The 17,493-nt window shown below is 49.1% G+C and overlaps 5 protein-coding genes across 5 annotated transcripts; 3 read left to right on the forward strand and 2 right to left on the reverse strand.

Annotated features, from left to right (window-relative positions):
* Positions 1–3,028: 3,028 nt before the first annotated feature.
* Positions 3,029–4,396, forward strand: ALT_0032 (saccharopine dehydrogenase family protein; the record flags this gene model as incomplete). The annotated part of the gene is made up of 1 exon (XM_033563771.2): positions 3,029–4,396. The coding sequence occupies one exon, from the start codon at positions 3,029–3,031 to the stop codon at positions 4,394–4,396; it is 1,368 nt and encodes a 455-aa protein (XP_033419662.2).
* A 711-nt stretch (positions 4,397–5,107) lies between these two features.
* On the forward strand, positions 5,108–6,412 carry ALT_0033 (flavin monoamine oxidase family protein; the record flags this gene model as incomplete). Its single annotated transcript, XM_033563772.2, has 1 exon — positions 5,108–6,412. One exon carries the CDS (start codon positions 5,108–5,110, stop codon positions 6,410–6,412), a length of 1,305 nt encoding a protein of 434 aa, XP_033419663.2.
* Positions 6,413–7,036: 624 nt separating this feature from the next.
* Positions 7,037–8,594, reverse strand: ALT_0034 (flavin-containing monooxygenase; the record flags this gene model as incomplete). The annotated part of the gene is made up of 2 exons (XM_033563773.2): positions 7,037–8,343; positions 8,414–8,594. 2 exons carry the CDS (start codon positions 8,592–8,594, stop codon positions 7,037–7,039), a joined length of 1,488 nt encoding a protein of 495 aa, XP_033419664.2.
* A 1,415-nt stretch (positions 8,595–10,009) lies between these two features.
* Positions 10,010–11,741, forward strand: ALT_0035 (uncharacterized protein; the record flags this gene model as incomplete). Its single annotated transcript, XM_089598906.1, has 2 exons — positions 10,010–11,482; positions 11,535–11,741. The coding sequence occupies 2 exons, from the start codon at positions 10,010–10,012 to the stop codon at positions 11,739–11,741; spliced, it is 1,680 nt and encodes a 559-aa protein (XP_089456570.1).
* A 4,691-nt stretch (positions 11,742–16,432) lies between these two features.
* On the reverse strand, positions 16,433–17,006 carry ALT_0036 (uncharacterized protein; the record flags this gene model as incomplete). Its single annotated transcript, XM_033563775.2, has 2 exons — positions 16,433–16,719; positions 16,853–17,006. 2 exons carry the CDS (start codon positions 17,004–17,006, stop codon positions 16,433–16,435), a joined length of 441 nt encoding a protein of 146 aa, XP_033419666.2.
* Positions 17,007–17,493: the final 487 nt, after the last annotated feature.

Below are 17,493 nucleotides of genomic sequence, written 5' to 3' on the forward strand. Positions count from 1 at the left end.
GCCTGACTTTTGATTACTGCCGGTTTTTACAATCCTCGCATTCTCTGGGAAACTCATTGCCTATGTATCGGCATGCCAGCCTCGGTTCTTGAATTTTGAATGCCCTGGAACTGCCGACGTTTACGTCTCGGTGCGATATGATTTCCCTCCACTATTGAATTCGCCCATTTTAACATTTGTGTCTGCACTGAGGTTTGTGTTGCCGCCTGGTATTGTTCTCGGTACCTTCAATGGGGATTAGTGTTATTTTTGGAGCCGATGACCACGATGAACTAGTCCTGTTCATGGAACTTTAATGGAGGTTGCAGATGCATAAGATGATAAGATATTTGTTCTCTCCATCAGAGTCTCTGCGAATCAGGCTAGGATCATGGACAAATTGGCAAGCTCCAGGACATGGCCCAATTTTCCCATAGCCACGGGCTGGAACTACCAGGCAAGATGTTATTGCGATGAAAGTTGATGCATATCTGGGAGAATAATTCCATGTCGATAATATACGGAAGTATTCTGACAGCATGGGGCACAGTGCGGTAGGCAACTACACTGTACATATGCGCACGCAAGGGACGCTATGTAAGAGAATTAAGAGAATCAGGATTCAGAGAGCAAGGGTTGGTGTGGTAGACTCTCTAAGGGTCAGTATGCTGGATCCTTCAGGATATAACAGGCGTACTTCAATTTTGAAAGGCGGGAGTCTGATCCTGTGAGTCCCTATAATCTATAAAGACATCCATCTTGGGATGATTAACTAGGTCCAATGCAAATAATGGTAAGTTATGTCTGATGCATAACTCCCATGCCAACCTGGGTAAACATAATATCTATCTTGGCTAGTACAGAGATGGACCTGACGATCACAGGGGATAAAGCAAACTAAATTTTCAGAGTGTGTCTAAAGAACTTATAGACATAGCTGACGGAATCCCCCTGACAGAAATAATCTATAGTATATGAAGAAGTCCCATATAAATAGTACAGCTAGTTTTAAAACCAGAACTTAAGCTTATAAATAAAAAAGTCCAATATATATAGGCCTAAGCCTTCTGTCTCTACTCCCTTGGTTTCCAATATCCCTAATACTAAGTTTAAAGGGTAAAGTTGCTATTATCATCAGCCTTAGCTAAACAGCCCCAGAAGGTTAGGGTATTAGTGCTGCCATCACTATAAAACTTTTGTAACACAGTGCCCTTATCTTTAATGGAAACTGCACCTTGTCCGCAGCTAGGTAAATAAAAAGCCCAGGTAGAGGCTAATGGTGGCACATGTGATATCTAATAAATAGATACTACTATTTACTAATGCTGCATCTATTGAGGCGCTGGGCTGCTGGTAGACAGCTGCATACAGAAATATAGCTATAATAACATCCTTATTAATAACATAGGGAGGTTAGAGCCGGGCTATCCTAGAGTTGCATTTGGTCCAAGTTCGGGCGAGTTCAAACCAGTTGGAACCGAGCCGCTGCGATTTAGAGTATAAATTTTAAGAAACCAAAATCAAACCTGATCCGTTCCGATTCGGTGCGAGTTTAACCGAAAAATCGACGCTTGGTATAGCTAAACCATTCCTGGCCAAGTCACATTATCTACTAATTATCAATGGTTAGATTCGTTTAGGTTTGGGTTGGATAAACCGCTATTTAAAACCGGGCATTTTGTGACCATAAGATGTTACAATATATCCTTATATACTAATAATTCTAGTATAAAATATTATTTAGATAAGTCTCTATATGCAGAGGTTTTATCCTGACTTAATAAAAAATAGATTTAAGCCATATTAGGTGAGTTTGTGGTTTACCGCTTAAAACATAATAAAATACATGAATATATATATAAAAACCTTAATGGTTGTTCATGCTCATGGTGAACTCTATATATTATATTAGCTTTCAGCCTCTCATATTATCATATATCTAATAAGATAATCCAAATATGCTAAATCTAACTATAGTTAGATTAAGAAAGGACTACATATCATACACCTATAATAGTTTTAATATAACTGAGAATAATGTGACTGAGTAGTATGCAACAAGTTTGTTCTAACTTCCAAGTGCAATGAGTGCTCAGACTAGTGATGTATTCTCTAGCTTAGGTGAATGTATTTTCTAGACATCACCCCTCCATAAACTGCACCCATGCTAATCACCACCGTATTTAGATAGCATCACCTCAATCATCCATGAGGGCACTGCCAGACCTATTCATAGGCAAACGTTAAAGTCTGGTCCGGGGCCACTTAGTTGCTTGCGACGTCACAGTTTGGTCCGACAGCATGTTTTGTTTGCTTCAACTACACTGATAAGCCTGCAGTCAGGCAGAGAGAGGGTGGGGTTGTATATATATAGGTAGCGGAACTGTTTGCCTCTACCCATTGGGTGGAGGGCGTGTCCATCTCCTTTGGCATTTCCGGTTCATCAACTCGGCTTCTCAAAGAAACGGTGCAGTTCTCAGTGCGTATATTCCGTGGTCGATGACTGTTTGGGCCCAATGGCTGCTCGGAGAGGAATGTTCAGCTTGACCTTTGGGGGAATATCCGCACAAGTAAACTGCTGCATACTTGCGAGCAGCATATCATCCAACTATCATTTGGGTTTGACGGATCCGCGGTTGCCCTCGAAACCATTGAACTGCTCATGCAACATAATCGGAGATGTTCCTTTCGGGACCCGCGCGCTCCGTAGAAGGGTGTCTTACCACATGTCCTTGCGCACGGGTTTTCTCTTACACATCTTCATACTCATTAATAGCCTCGCAGCCGCGGCTGACCATGGAGCCGTAAGCGGATCCGCTCGGTAGCTTCGAAGTGCATCTCATGCTGCTTGGGATTTCATCGCGATGGCTTGAAAGTTGCGCAGAATGGAAGCTGTCTGCTTTCCGGATTCGACCCTACATAGGGGAATCACGGCTAGCTTGAGGTGTATATAACTTCACATTTGACTCCTCTGTGAAAGGATGCATCGACATCACTTGTCTCAGACTTCTTTCAGACTCCTTTACTACCCGTATTATTCAGCGCAAGAATGATGAGTTCGCTCAGATCCCCCAAACCAGTGATTTTCATCGGTGCCGCTGGCGAAATGTGCCGGTTGGCCGTCGAGCGTTTCGCCAAGGCAAGTGATCATGCCCTGATTCTCACGGATATCAACCTCTCCACGCTCGAGACGACCGTCGCCAAACTCAATCTTCCACCTTCCCGCATCTCTACAATGCAGTTGAATCTCTTTGACCGTGCCGCCCTGCTCGAAGCAATCAAGGGTGCCGCACTGGTTGTGCTTGGTGCTGGGCCTTATATGCGCACTTCAGAACCCGTCCTTACCGCGTGCCTGGAAGCCAAGGTGCCTTACCTTGATTTTGATGACGATGTGGATAGCACTCAAGCCGCCCTTGCCCTCCATGAGCGTGCAAAGACCGAAGGGGTGCCGTGCTACATCGGATGCGGGGTTTCCCCAGGCATGTCCAACGTGATGGTGCTTGATGTCACTGCGGAGCTCGATACCGTCGACGCAATCGACATTTGCTGGAGTGTCAGCGACGGAAAGGGCAAAACCGGCAAGGCGGTCTTGGAACACTTGATGCATATTGCTGCTGGCCCCTGCCTCACATGGGCAAACGGCAAGCCGACAATGAACGAGTCATGGGTTGAAACGACTTACGCGCCAATGCTGGGCGGCGAAGGAGAAATGCTCCTCCACGAGACTGCGCATCCGGAGCCAGTCACCTTTCCACGCCTCTTTCCCAACGCTCGACGAATCCGTTGTGTTGGTAGCCTGGATCCTGCCCCGCTTAACGGGATCGCCAGGGGTCTCGGCCGCGCCGTCCGCCGCAATGCCTTGACCATGAGCGACGCTGTCGATTTCCTGTTTCATCTGGCCAACGACGAGTCCTCCCTGGCAGGAATGGGTGAGGCATTTGGTGAAATGGCCGCACAGTTCCGCGGCGGTGACGTCACGATCAAGGAGCTATTCCAACTGGTCGCTCACGCGAATCGCAAGCTCAGCCCCTTACGGTACGCTCTGTGGGGAATGGTCGAGCAGATTTGGACAGGGGAATGTACGGCAGGGGAGATCCTTAGCTTCCTCGTCGACACAGCTCGGGGCAAGGTGGTGGCAAATGGGACCGGCTTGCTTGTTCGAGCTGTTGGCACACGCAATGGTCTTCCTGTCTCGATCACCAAGCGTACACCCAAAGCAGACGAGAACGCGTCTCTAAGCAAAACTATGGGTACTGCGACGGGAACGGCATGTGCAGCCTTCATGGTCATGGCAATTGAGGATGGTCTCGAGCGTAATGGCGTCTTTTGTCCGGAAGATTGGGCTACCCCGGTCAGATTCTACGAGGCCTTGGGACGTGTTGGCATCCCCAAGAATGAAATCATAGAGAAAGTCTAGTGGTTTTCATTCAGGTAGAGCTAACTCGTGTTGAGCAATGCAATAGGAGATATGGTTAGGCCTAACTAGTTCGGTCCGTTGAAAGAGCCGTGTGAATACTATATTTGACAGTTAAGTGGCGAAGAATAGCTCCTATTCCCTTCTCTAGATCACCCAAAATATTGGACTCGAGAAAATTTAGCAACTCTTTGTTGACAGGCATCGTCATCAAGTACGATGCTATGATGGGCTGAGCTGCTTCCGTTTCGTGGATCCATCATCCTCCTAGAGTATCAACCTACTCCAACCCGTAGCACTTCAATAGCTTAACTGTCACTACCTCGATACGATCGTTTTCCGTCCAGAATTCTGTTGCCAACATTTCGTAAATCATGGCGAGGAAAGAGGTGGAATAATGATGCCTGGCACAATAGTGGCATGGATATTACTGCTCGTGACAATTCAAGCCCCATCCGCGGATCCGCGGATCCGCGCTTTCGATTAGCTAGCTTAATGATCTGCAGTCCTAGTACAATTGACCGCTTGTTCCTGGATGCGTCTTTCAGCATTGCCTCATTCCAGCCTCGGTAATGTCCGTTCCCAGGACTTATATCAGAGACCCTCATAGCTGTCCTCTGAGGAGCAAATTCAATACTGCAACCCAACAATCTTTGTCTCGAGTAATCCAACCATCGCATTCCGAATATACAGCATTAAGCCGACTTGCCCAAAATGCCGAACGAATTCGACGTCGCTGTGATTGGGGCCGGAATGGCGGGAATCGTCGCCGCAAGGGATCTCAGTCAGAAAGGCTACTCAGTCGTGCTCCTAGAGGCCCGTGATCGCATTGGAGGACGAACCTACATGGACCACGCGCTCGATGGGGAACTGGAGCTCGAACTGGGAGGAGCTTATGTCCACTGGACACAAGCACACGTCTGGCGTGAGCTGCAGCGCCACGGAATGTCCCTCAAGCCACCCATGGAAGGGGGCAGGTTCTACTGGCTGGCCGATGGGGCTGTCCACTCTGGTGGGAGCGAAGACTTGTATGGGACAGTCATCCCACTAGTACAACGACTTTTTGCAGACGCCCGAGCTCGGTTCCCGGTGCCATTCGAGATTGACCTTCTCGAGAACCGCGAGATCGAAGAGGAAACCATCGAAGATCGCATTAATTCGTTGAACCTGTCCAACTACGAGCGTGATGTCCTGGAGGGGCTCCTAGCAGGCGTCATCCATTCATGCAAGAAACAGGGGATTGCACAGCTTCTGCAGGCGGCTGCAACAACCTTTGGAGACTTCACGGCCTTTTTCGAGACCGCCGGAGCTTGGGGTATCCAGGGAGGCACCAAGCAGCTCATAAGTGCCATCATGGCCGAGTCGAATGTTGAGCTCCGTCTTTCAACGCCTGTATGTGCGGTGGCCGATAGCGGCCGTGGTGTTACGATTACAACGCGCCAAGGTCAGCTCATCAACGCTCGGTCGGCCGTGGTTGCGCTACCCCTGAATACCCTGGGCGACCTGAAGATCAGCCCAGACGTACCCCCAGCGGCGCGCTCGATGATTGAGCGGAGGAACCCAGTGATGGCTCACAAGGTCTGGGTCCGAGTGAAGGGCGAGATGGAGCCGTTTTCGATGGTTGCGCCGCCCGGGAAGCATCCCATCAGCGCAGCCAGGTTCGAAAAGCATTATAACGGAGACACGCTTATCATGTGCATGTGCGCTGACGCTGCCGCTCTTGACCCTGCGGATTTACATGCAGTTCAGGAAGCCCTGCGCAAGTTCATCCCGGAGATTAAAGTAGTTGATACGGCCTGCCATGACTGGGTTGCTGACGAATTCTCCAAGGGGGGGTGGATGATGCACCGGCCGGGAACTCTAACAACAGGCCCACCAATGTTCCGGAAGCCGCATGGAAACATTTACTTTGCAGGGGCCGACATAGCAACCTGGGGAATAGGAACGATCGAAGGCGCCATGGCAAGCGGCGCCCTTGCCGCGCGGGATTTGTCCATGGCATTGGGGCAAGGGGCATAAGCTTTAGCGGTGGATGATGTTTGTGACTTTCAATCCGCGACTCATTCTCCTTTCATCATATGTTGTAGGTAGTGTCCCTCCAATCAAGGTTTATCATGTGTCGTGCGACCCAGATCTCCGATCAGGCACTGGCGATGTTACTTCGCTGTAGTAATGTACGTAAAAGCTGTTGAACATTCCTCGTTGAACAACAGATCTAGTAATATTCAACATGACCAATGAATTCCCAGGGGAAATACTATGTCTCGATCAACTAGAATGATATAGCTGACGGGATGACACATTGTCTATAGACGCCCGACATGATCCGTCATTGACACTCAGACTAGCGCAGAATACTGCCAGATGAGGACTATCCACATCTTGAAAACGCTGTGATGGTGAATAATTGTACCTGTTAGGAGCATATGTTTGAGTGGACGTGTATCTAACATTTGAGAATAGAGTGAATCACCGGCGCTGACAACATCGTCAATCCATTGCTCTTGTAGGACCTGGAAGGAGAGGTTCTCAAGAAACTAAGTCTATGCTCTATGCTCTGTGTGACAGCTATCCAGAATGCCGCAGTACAGCGAAAACAAATTGAGAAGAAACGCCTCGCGAGGTCGCAGTAGACAGGCCCTCTCATTTCGACCATTCCATGCCAGCCCAAATATCACCCCAGCGAGCAGTAAATATGTCTTTCCAGTAATATGACCGACGCTGCCACGGAGAACGATCGCCTGCCTTTGGCAGCACGCTCTTCCCTCGCTGGACATATGTTGACTTCAGGTAGAGGAACGGAGTTTCTCTCATTCCTTTCTTCTCATCATCGCTGCAACGAGGTACAATCATGCTCACCGAATCCCGTTTCATCCTATTCAGCAAGCGGCTCGCCAGCTGTGCCGTTGCGTCCGCTCCCAAAGTCCAGCTAGCATCCACGTATCCAATCGCGAGAACCAGGTTGGGCAGGCCCTCGAGCATGGCACCATTCCACATGAAATGGTCCGCCGCCTGGTATGGCTCGCCATCAACAATGATCTCGATGCCGCCAGCCATGGCCATTCTAAGGCCTGTGGCGGTCACAACAATATCTGGATTGAGCTCGTCGCCTGATCTGAGTCGGATAGCTGCCTGCGTAACTCTATCGATGACCCCTGTCTTGATGCTGCCTTTACCACGACGCAAACAAGCGTAGAAGTCCCCGTCTGGACACACACATAGCCTTTGGTCCCACGGATTATATGAGGGAGTAAAGTCAGGATCGAGAGACGCCCCCTGTGGTAGTTCTTGCTTCACCTTTCTAAGAAAGGATTTCCGAGCGTGGTTGGGGAACCATTGGCAGTAGGTCACGAGCAACAGCGACATCAGAATCCATTTAAAACGGATAATTCCAAACGCCAAAAAATGTGGGAATATGGATCTAATGGCTCTGTCGAACATGCTCTCCTTTGATACCGGCATGATATAAGTGGGTGAGCGTTGCAGCATCGTGACATGGGATGCTTTTTCTGCCAGTGCCGGCAGCAACGTAACGGCTGTGGCGCCAGATCCGATGATGACGATGTCTTTGCCACTATAGTCAAGGTCTGTTGGCCAAAACTGTGGATGTACCACCGTGCCCTGGAAGTCCGCTATTCCCGGGATCTCAGCATCCATGGGTGTTTTGTAGTCATAGTAACCGGTCCCGAGCATGATGAACCGTGTGCGTAGGGACTTCTTAGCAGCTCCCAGGTCCTTCACGGTCACATCCACAGTCCATACCTTCGTTGCCGTAGACCAAGATATCCTGTCAACACTGTGGAAGAATTTGATTTTTCGATCGATTCCCTCCTGCTCGGCCGATTCCTTAATGTAATTGGAAATCATCGAGCCTTGTGCAATGGATTCTTTCTCTAGCCAAGGACGCCACGCGAAGCCGAAGGTGTGAAGATCGGAATCGGACCGTATACCTGCAAGGTAGAATGGATCAGACAGTGGAGCTTTAAGGCCTCGGAGGCTCCATGGATTTCATTTGTTTACCGGGATACTGAAAAAGACTCCATGTCCCGCCAATCTCATGGCGTGCCTCCAAGATACAATAGTTCAGATTCGGATTTCGCTCCTGAAGTCGGTAAGCGAAGTTGACTCCGGAAATTCCGGCTCCAACAATCACCACATCGTAATCAATATCCTGCGTGTTGTGTGAAGGGCGCATGTTCATATGTACCGTGAGGTTCAAGAGGAGAGGCTTTCTGTTCAAGCATACACCATCAGGTTTAGGGCAAGGGACATGCCTTTATCCTGTCCCTGGCAATGAGTACGACGTTCAAATATGTCCATACCGATCCTCGAATCGTGCCTAGGGCTGCCCTTCTTGGGTGCTGATATGTTTTGGAAGTTGTATTACCGCGGGACCGACGACGCAGGCCCCCCGCTGTTGCATGTCCAGAACATCCATACGCACCCGAAGTCAGGCATATTGATTGATCCGGGGCCACATCCTTTGCCGCTTCATCGCTCCTTAGTTTTTCAGCCACTTTGCCTGACTGGCTTTCCCTGACGAGGGAGAGCGGATCCCGCGGACTCCGAGCAATATTTGCTTGACCCAACAAAATTCGCCCAGCTTAACGGCCTTAACCAGTCCACCCATCTCTCCTTACATAGCCGATCCATGTGGTTTAGACTATTACGGTAGGTTAACGGCAAATCCAAATCCTGGAACAAGAGAAAGAGCGGGGTTATGGGAACTCACTCATCTAGGATAGTGGGAGCCGCGGATCCGCGGATCCGTATTTCCCTCCCTGCGGTTAAGTAGGAGTGGCTCGCCCGTTCTCCAGGGCTTGCTATTCTTCCCTACGTCGACATCCCAGGATTTTCTATTATCATTGCTTTTGATGCAAGAAGATGGCTTCCGAGCCTGCGAATGAGTACGCTCACAATTACGATCCCTGTAGCCACGATGACTGGAGCTTGATAATGGGCGCCCTGATGAGCCAGTTTCCACTTACAATTCCGCACCCTATGGGGGAAGGAGTAGGGTATAATGCAGGATCCACTGCTCCCGGCGGCTCGGAAATGGATCCCTTTGGCGCCTTCGCGGCTCCCTCTGCTACGAACAGAGCCGCGGAATGGCAAGAATCCTTCGAATCTGTGCTACAGACATTGCCTTGCCCAGCCCCAGTTAGCCAGGTTCCTGCGGATGATCATTCCCAACTTCCGCGTGGGTTGCTGCCCGGGATAAGGAAGCGCGCACGGAAGCAAAATCATTGCTGTGACCCCTGCCGTTCGGCAAAAAGGGCATGCGATTTGCCGCCAAGGGGCGCCAGCCAGAATCACAAGCCGTTGTTAACAGCTTGCTCGACCTGCAAGCTGCGTGGTGTGGAATGTACGGTTACATGGCTTGCGAGTAGACAAAGCTCACGACAAGTTAGGAAAGGCCCTGTAACAAGGACCGGGTCCACTTCAGAGGACGGGTCGACCAAAGACAGCCAAGGCATATTGAGAAAACATGTGGAGGCCGCTTCTGTACTAGGTAGTCTAACTTCCATAGCAACCGCTGAGGGAGACTTGGCCAGGCAGGCGGTATTACATGAAGTGTGCTTCCAGCGACTCTATCTATACATAGATATCGTCGACATGCCCCTGGCTCAGTGCATGACGCGGGAGTGCATGCCTCCTTGCTATTCCTTGGGTATTACGGCTCTCGGGCCATTGGGTGAAAGTGTCTACATCAGTCCTTATCTGGACCCTGTGCGATCCAGGATCGACCGCTTCTGGAATATAAGTGTGACCTCGTCGGGCTCCGAAGATGCAGCGCCACAGATATTTCTCGCAGCAAGCCTCCTTGATGCGCTCTTTCAGGTCTCCATGCCGACTTATAGCTCACGCCATGACTCCATAAACGAGGCATACAAGTGGGTAGCAATAGCAGCAGCGTCACAGTTCACAGTCCAGGAGGATGGCCTTCCCGGCACGGGCGGGTCCCATGGACGAGCAAGGGACATTGCCTGGGCGACCTGGCAAAAGGCAAAACAGATGGTGTTCGAAAACATTGCGGCCACCAGATCTTTTCGCCTGGCACTCTGTTTGCTGTTGCTTGGCACTTTGCTCCCACCAACGACGCCCGAAGGGAGCAGCAGCGTTCTTGAAGACGCGGCTTACGCTACGCGAGAGGGCCTTCAGCGCCTCCAGACACTCTGTGCTGAAGCTCGTGCACATTGCGTGCCTGACCCTGACACGTCACCAGATCCTCCCTACCGGACAAGGCGAGTCGAGGCTGCGAGCAAACCTCACCCAGTCCGAACGTTGCCATCTGACGTGCAAAAATACATCCTGGAACTGATCGCTGCTGTTGAGTGGTTAGCCTCCATGTCTCACGCAGCAGCAGTAGTCTACTCGGGAAGAGTGCTCTGTACCGCTACTCGCTTCGTCCGCTGCAACTGCAGCTCAGACTGGACAATCGATATAATGCGAGAGCAGGTTTGGGGTTATAGGCAAGAGTTTGAAGACTCCATTATCGCGCGAGCCCAAACCGATACGTACAGAGTAACCGCGTTATGGGGTCGCCCGATCTCCGACGAGATTGTGGCTCGAGCTGTGAGTCAGGCAGGCTCCATCGGCATACTCCTATGGCAAACATTGGCCATTTTCACCCTGAAATTCGAACAGCTCCACACAGATAAAGTCCAATATGAAGAACTACATAGGTGCTATTCCGCAATGACGAATTTGATCGATGTTTGGAGATTGGCCTGGGGCGAAATTGATCGCTCGGCGGCCATGAGTCTGCACCGGTCACGACCCAACGTGCTACGCAGCGTTTATTTCTGTTCCACGGATGTCGACCTCGCTATACTTCTTTTCTGCGAGCTTATCTGCCAACTTGAGTCTCAACTTGCGGAGCAGATATCATTAACGTCGTCGTCATCAACGGCAAGGGAGCGGCTATGGAACGCTCTCAAGGAAAAAAGGGCCTGTCACAGGGACCAACGGCGTATGAGCGCAATGCAGATATCTCATCTGGCCATGGCAAGTCAAGGCGTCTCGAGTCCAGGCTTTCAAGGCAAGAGTGGCCTAAAGGCGAACGTTGAAGACATTAGTGCGCACCCAGTACGTAAAAGACAGCGTCTCCTGGAAATTCAGGACTAACGAGTCCGTGTAGTATCCTACTCTGGCGGTGCAGGCACATAAACTTGCGGCCAAGGCGCTAGCAGATGAGATCCAATGCTCGATCTCCCAAATGGATGCCAGACGAATTTCAGAGCTAACAGTTGGCCTTGAGAGCTGCATGGTGGGGTTGCAGCGGCTTCAGGCAGCTCTCGTGGTGTTCCCGGAAATGAGCAGTGACATAGACCGGTTGTTCCTGTAGTGTTGTGTAAATGCCCATAAACAGTAGCGCCTAGTAAATGTTGGATCGAAAGGCTCAGGCAGTCTCCGAATATGCGGCGGATCATACAGTGATTTACTGACTACATATGATTGTCTTCCATTCTTCACCCATGGCCGATTGACTTGAACCGCCCCTACCTGGGGGCAATGGACTGAATTTTCGTCTCTCCTCCCTGATCACTCCTAGAATTTTGTTCTGCATGGGTCAAGTGGTTCAGCTCCGTTCAGACAGTGTTCAATAGTCCTGGTAGTCCTGGAAGGCCGTCTCACTTGCACGGTTTGACGACTGGCAGGGGAACAAGCTAACTATAGGAGACTACCTTGATCTCAAACCGGTAACGCATCTTTTCACTATACTGATACCTCATGTGTGCTAGCCCTACATAGTTTTAGCCACTCGGGACTGAGCCCCTTTCACTTCTTGGTGTATCAGTTATTGAGAATAGAATATACTGGGATAGTATTGGGCGCCAGTTGATGCCTAATAATGTGCACGCAAAAATTTCCTAAGCATGATTGTATCCAATCTGAATTTGAGTGGGAACCCCAATTTAGTTTCTTCAGTGCTTATATATGCAAAGTGACCCCTGTTTCAAGGATTCGACTGATCTCCTCTGCACTAGCCGGCTCGCATGTCGAGAGGACCTCATTCATATGCGTCCACCAAAAACCTGTCAGGAAATCTGGTAATGCTAGAGTCTGCTCTTTGTACTTCGCGAGAAAGTTTTCAACCAATTGCTGCGACAGCCGTATCGAATCCTTCTCCTCATCTTGAATCTCTGCGATCTCGTCTGGCTCGTAGGCTTGGTGCCCTTCATGGCTGCATGTGTGAGATATTCCCAGACTTCGAGAAGTAATAAAGCGTAAGACACATGGGACAACTTTGCCTGTGATGTATTCCCGAGTATGGAACTCCTCCGAGTCGAAAAGTATCTCCAACATCGTCGCAAGTCTCTGTACTAGTTCGTCCATGCCTTCTTTAGATCTTGTTGGGAAAAGACCGCCCAAGAGTCTCGTGAGCGCAGAGCATCCAGCCAAAGAATAGGGGCAGCAGCAATTGTCTCTAATGTGATCGCAAATTATTCTGCGCAATAGTCTCTTGCAGTCCTCGCTCATTTGACTCAAATGTGAAGCGAATTCCTCGGTGTCCTTCACCAGATAAATAGCCGTCCCCACAGTGTGTCCCAATATTTGCAAGGCTGAAGAGCCAGATATATTGTGACTGATGTCGGCGCCTTTGCTGACGAGCCAGTTCGCTTTTCTCAACAAGCCCACAAATTTCCATATCAATGGACTCCATCCTATCCTTGCAAGGCAAGTATCGCCAGTTTCGTTTACCTCATCAACATCTCGGAAGCCGGCATCCCAAAGCCGATCTGATAGCTCAAGATTATCGCCTGTCGAATCATAGACTGACCATAGATGTTTATAGTCTTCATGAAACTCGTCAACGTTAGCGAGGCTCTCGTTGAGGGTCCGGTAGGTGATGAAGACATCGAATCCTAACAGAGTATCAGGTGTGATATTCAGCGCATGGCGCAATTCGTCTGACAGGAAGGTCTCTGCTACGACCTTTAGCCTCTTTCTGCGGTCTAGGAATTCTTGGACTACTAGGTCCCTAATTCCTGAACGATGATGTCTAGCAGCAACCTGTAGTTCATCTCGCCCGAGGCAGCATCTTGTGGACCTGATCAACATCTTGACGCTGTCCTCGCAGTCCGCTTCACATGCTGCTCGAAGAGTGCCTGAACCAGTTGTGTGACCAGATTGAAGCAGTAAAGAAAGACCCGCTGGCCAGTGAGTATAAGAATCAACCCACGTCTGTAAGCAGAGTCCTTTTCTAAGTAGCACCTGAAGATGTTTTTCTGACCTATTTACCAGAGGAAGAAGCTCTTCCGGAAGGTCGATATCTAACGTTGATTAGCCTCCGCTATTCCGAGAGCCTGGGTAGAAAACTCCACCTTCAATCTTTTCTTTATCAACAAGCTGCCAAACGAGCCGAATACTGTAATCTTCAACTAGATGATCATGCCCGAACCCATAATACGAACCATGGTAAGTGTTCGGATCATGCCTCCAATCAAGGGCCATGTGCGTCATGTAGCCTCCCGAGCTCAGAATATCAGAACAAATATCAAGTGTAGCCTGTTGCTGGCCAGGATCTCGTCGCCAGTTATATGCTTTAAAATGTTCTATCATTCTGTCTGGTGGGGTTTCTCCACGGTCATTAAGACGATCCGGTAACACCCCATTCCGTAACAGGTCTTTGATCAAGGCACGCCAGGCTAGCCATGAGGAGGCATCCCACTGGTAAGTGTACTGTTGCCAGCCAGTTATCAACTTTTGAAGGAGTTAGACGAATTCTTCTTCCAAATGACAAGCGTTCATGTAGGTATAAGCCCCCTCGCAAGCTAGGGCAGAGCTTTCGATTTGGCACGGGTAGTCCACTCACGTGTAATATTGTATCACCATTTGGTAGAGTGTCAGAATATGATGCGTTGCCTTCTCGAAATAGCTGGAGCAGCTTTTTGTGGGTACTATGAATGACAAAATCCGCTTTTGGTGATCCCAAGCCTTTCTTGGTATCCTCGAGAAGGCTAAATACTGGCGAATCTAGCGGCACAACTGATCGGAACTCAATGTGGGGACTAATAGTGAAACATCCAGCTGCCTTTGTGATAGTCAATGATGCTTGAACCGAGAAGTTTAGATTCCAGGTATGGAATGTTCGTTTCTTGAACAATGAAATGACCCTTTTGTTCTGTGCCGGAACTTCGCATCCACTGTAATAAGTTGTACCGCTTTTCAGAGCCTCTCCAACTGAGTATGTGGGCCAGTTGCAAGAAGGGCATGAGCATCTCATCCGGGGTGTCTTAGGCTGAACGTGACCATTAGCTATAGATCTGCCAGTGGCTTTGTCAGAAGTTTGGTGATTGTCCAGTATTGACCGTAGTAAAGCCGGCGTCAGGAACTGGCTGGTTTCGAACCGAAGAAAGTTGGATTCCTTAGTGCAAGTAGTGAGTAGTTGTGTCACAATCACTAGGCAAGCTTCTCAGTCGAAGTTCTACTCGTACCAGTTGCTTTACATGCTGTTCAATCGTATCTAATTTTCCACCAAGACCAAGACTGCCTTGGTCCAAACGATCTGCCGCTGCAAGAACCAGGTCTATATTCGATGCGCTAGACGATGAGCTGCTGAGTACCAAATCCATCTGCCTTTGGTTAACAGTCATCATAGAACTATATCACCGTCAGCGAGAGGCTAATAGTCTTCGCTTAGTTGACCCCTTACATGTTCAATATTTGCAAAGACGTACTGAGGTTAGATTGCAACCAGTTCATCGTTTCCATGAGTGTCACCAGTGTGTCACGTCTAAAAGGGTACAACATCCGATTGATTTGAATATTGGATCCCAGTAGGTTGCTGGCTGGTTTTGTGTTTTGACATTTCTTAAGCATCTTCCTTAGCCTTTGCAGTCCGTTGTGGCAACATATAATGGAATCGATAGCAACAGCCGTAGATTGAGCTGTAGAGGAGTTGGATAAGTCATGTGCATTAATGAGCACCCCTTGCAGAGAGTTCAAGATTCCGTCTAGGGATGATACTCGAGAGGCCATCTCATCAATCTGCTCGTGAAATGTTTTGAATGGCCCATAGTAAGCAAGAAGACCTTGACAAACTGTCAGGCCTAGAGATATGACGCCTACAGCGCCCCCAGCCGCGGAGAAGGGGTCAGCCATGACAGAAGTCTGATAAAAACAATAGTGGGCGATAGAGAATTCAAGAAATCTATCCATATATGACAGGTTTTTGAAGAGGGAAAACTGATGGGGCTGGGGTGGGCTGCGCTGGATCCTAGCCGCCCAAGGCTGCGCCATGTCGGACACAAGCAGCCAATGAACTGACTATGTTGCGGCAGTGTGCATACGGCAAGCTACTAACTGTTTCACATGGGACAAAGGTGACTGCTGTATCTTAGCATACCTGAGGAAACCAGTGCAGCAGTTCGCATCACGGAGCTTGTTTCTATTGTACACCATCCCTTCTGAGACCAGGTCATGCAACACTCAGCTGGTGATCACCCATTGTTCATCTAGGCCGCAGGCATCCAAATACTCGCCAACGGTAAGCCATATGCCAGCTGTTTGCTAGTTGGGTGTGTGACTACCAGGAGCCCCGACTGTTGTATGTTTCTGTACAGGCTCTTCTCCATTATCAAAGTCTTTCTTGTAGCACCAGTAAGCCACCGCAAAAAACGTATACGATTCTGCATTGAAGCTGGCTTTTGCCCTTTCGATGGAATTGGCAGATGCCAAATTAAGACATTCATCCAGGTAATCTGTCCATACATAAGTTAGAAGCTGGTCCTTCGTACAGAGGCCTCTAAAGAGGCAAATTAGTAATCACAGGTATGGTCTCTAATACATTCGTAGTTACCGGCAGGTGTTGACTGAAATTCTCGCCACATGGTGACCAAATGGGTCAACTCATGAAGGAGAGTCGCGGATACTGGCATGGCCGTGTCCAGCGGAACTTCACTCCTGGGGCTCGGCCAAGCTAGTTCATTCAGCAGACGTGCAGCCAGTCCTTCCCCGTTTATAAGCCAGGGGCAAATGAGCATCACTTCTGACGCTGCCGTGTATTTGACAGTCTGGCTGCAAAATATTTGTTCAACTTTCATCGTGTCTATAGGACGTGCTGCCGGCCATGCTCTTCTCATCAGGGGAGGTTCTGCTGTTATTATCGCTATATTTCACCATGAAGACATATCGCTTATGGAATCTCACCCAGAATGGACGACTATCATCTCCGAAGAAGTCCTCATAGACTTCCTCAATGGGGAGCATATTTCCCGTCGGTTGTCCATTACTGTCAAGCTGAGGGATTCCCTCTTCCTTGTCATCAAAGGCCTCATCTTCCCATTCAAACCAGTCGACATTTGTATCACAGAGGAGTACTGGAGGCTTGTTTCATGTAGCATATGAGTGATGTCTAAGGAAGTAAGCAGGGGCGTCGATTGTGTTTTTCATGAATTCCGAAGTCAGCGCAATAAACCCCTCAACTTCACTGGAGTCATTTGATTCTCATACCTCGAACTCCAAACCAAAGGAGTTTGCTTTCAGTATCAGGCGCCCAGAAATAATTATTGTCATCCTTCACAAACCGGACGCCGAGGTATGGTGTGAAAAGTTCCGCCACACGCTCATCGTGTGGCACATCTGCAATAGCTTGTTCTAGTCCCATAACAAGCGTTTTCACATCGTCGAATTGCTTTATGTTTACTGCTTGAAGGGATTTGGTCTGCCATGTAGCCACCGCTATAGCTAGATGAAACCTTGTAATCTGAATCTATTCTCCCCTTGTAGAGGTACAGTTGCTGCTCCTCAGTCTGTAAGGATGAGGGCTAACCATAGTCCCAAGCTAGTAGCGAAAAGACTACATGTCCTGTTATGCGGAACTATAATTCATGGTCAGGATTAGGCACCTCCTTTCTGATATTAATACAAAAATATATACCTGACTGCATCCTTACTAGTTTCCCGTGCTTCATGCTAAGATGAACTTAAGACACATGTCTTTTGCAGTCCATACTGGTTCCTCAACATTGGTTCGCTTGAGATGTTCTCGCGCCTGTCCTGCTCTGGCCATGTTATCGATGTGAAACAGAGACGGCCTGTCGGTGACCCTGGCAAACTAAGTCATGTCCAGAACAACGGCCACATAGGCTGTA

The sequence above is a fragment of the Aspergillus lentulus genome (assembly GCF_001445615.1).
Source record: "Aspergillus lentulus DNA, contig: Alt01, strain: IFM 54703, whole genome shotgun sequence".
NCBI lineage: Eukaryota > Fungi > Ascomycota > Eurotiomycetes > Eurotiales > Aspergillaceae > Aspergillus > Aspergillus lentulus.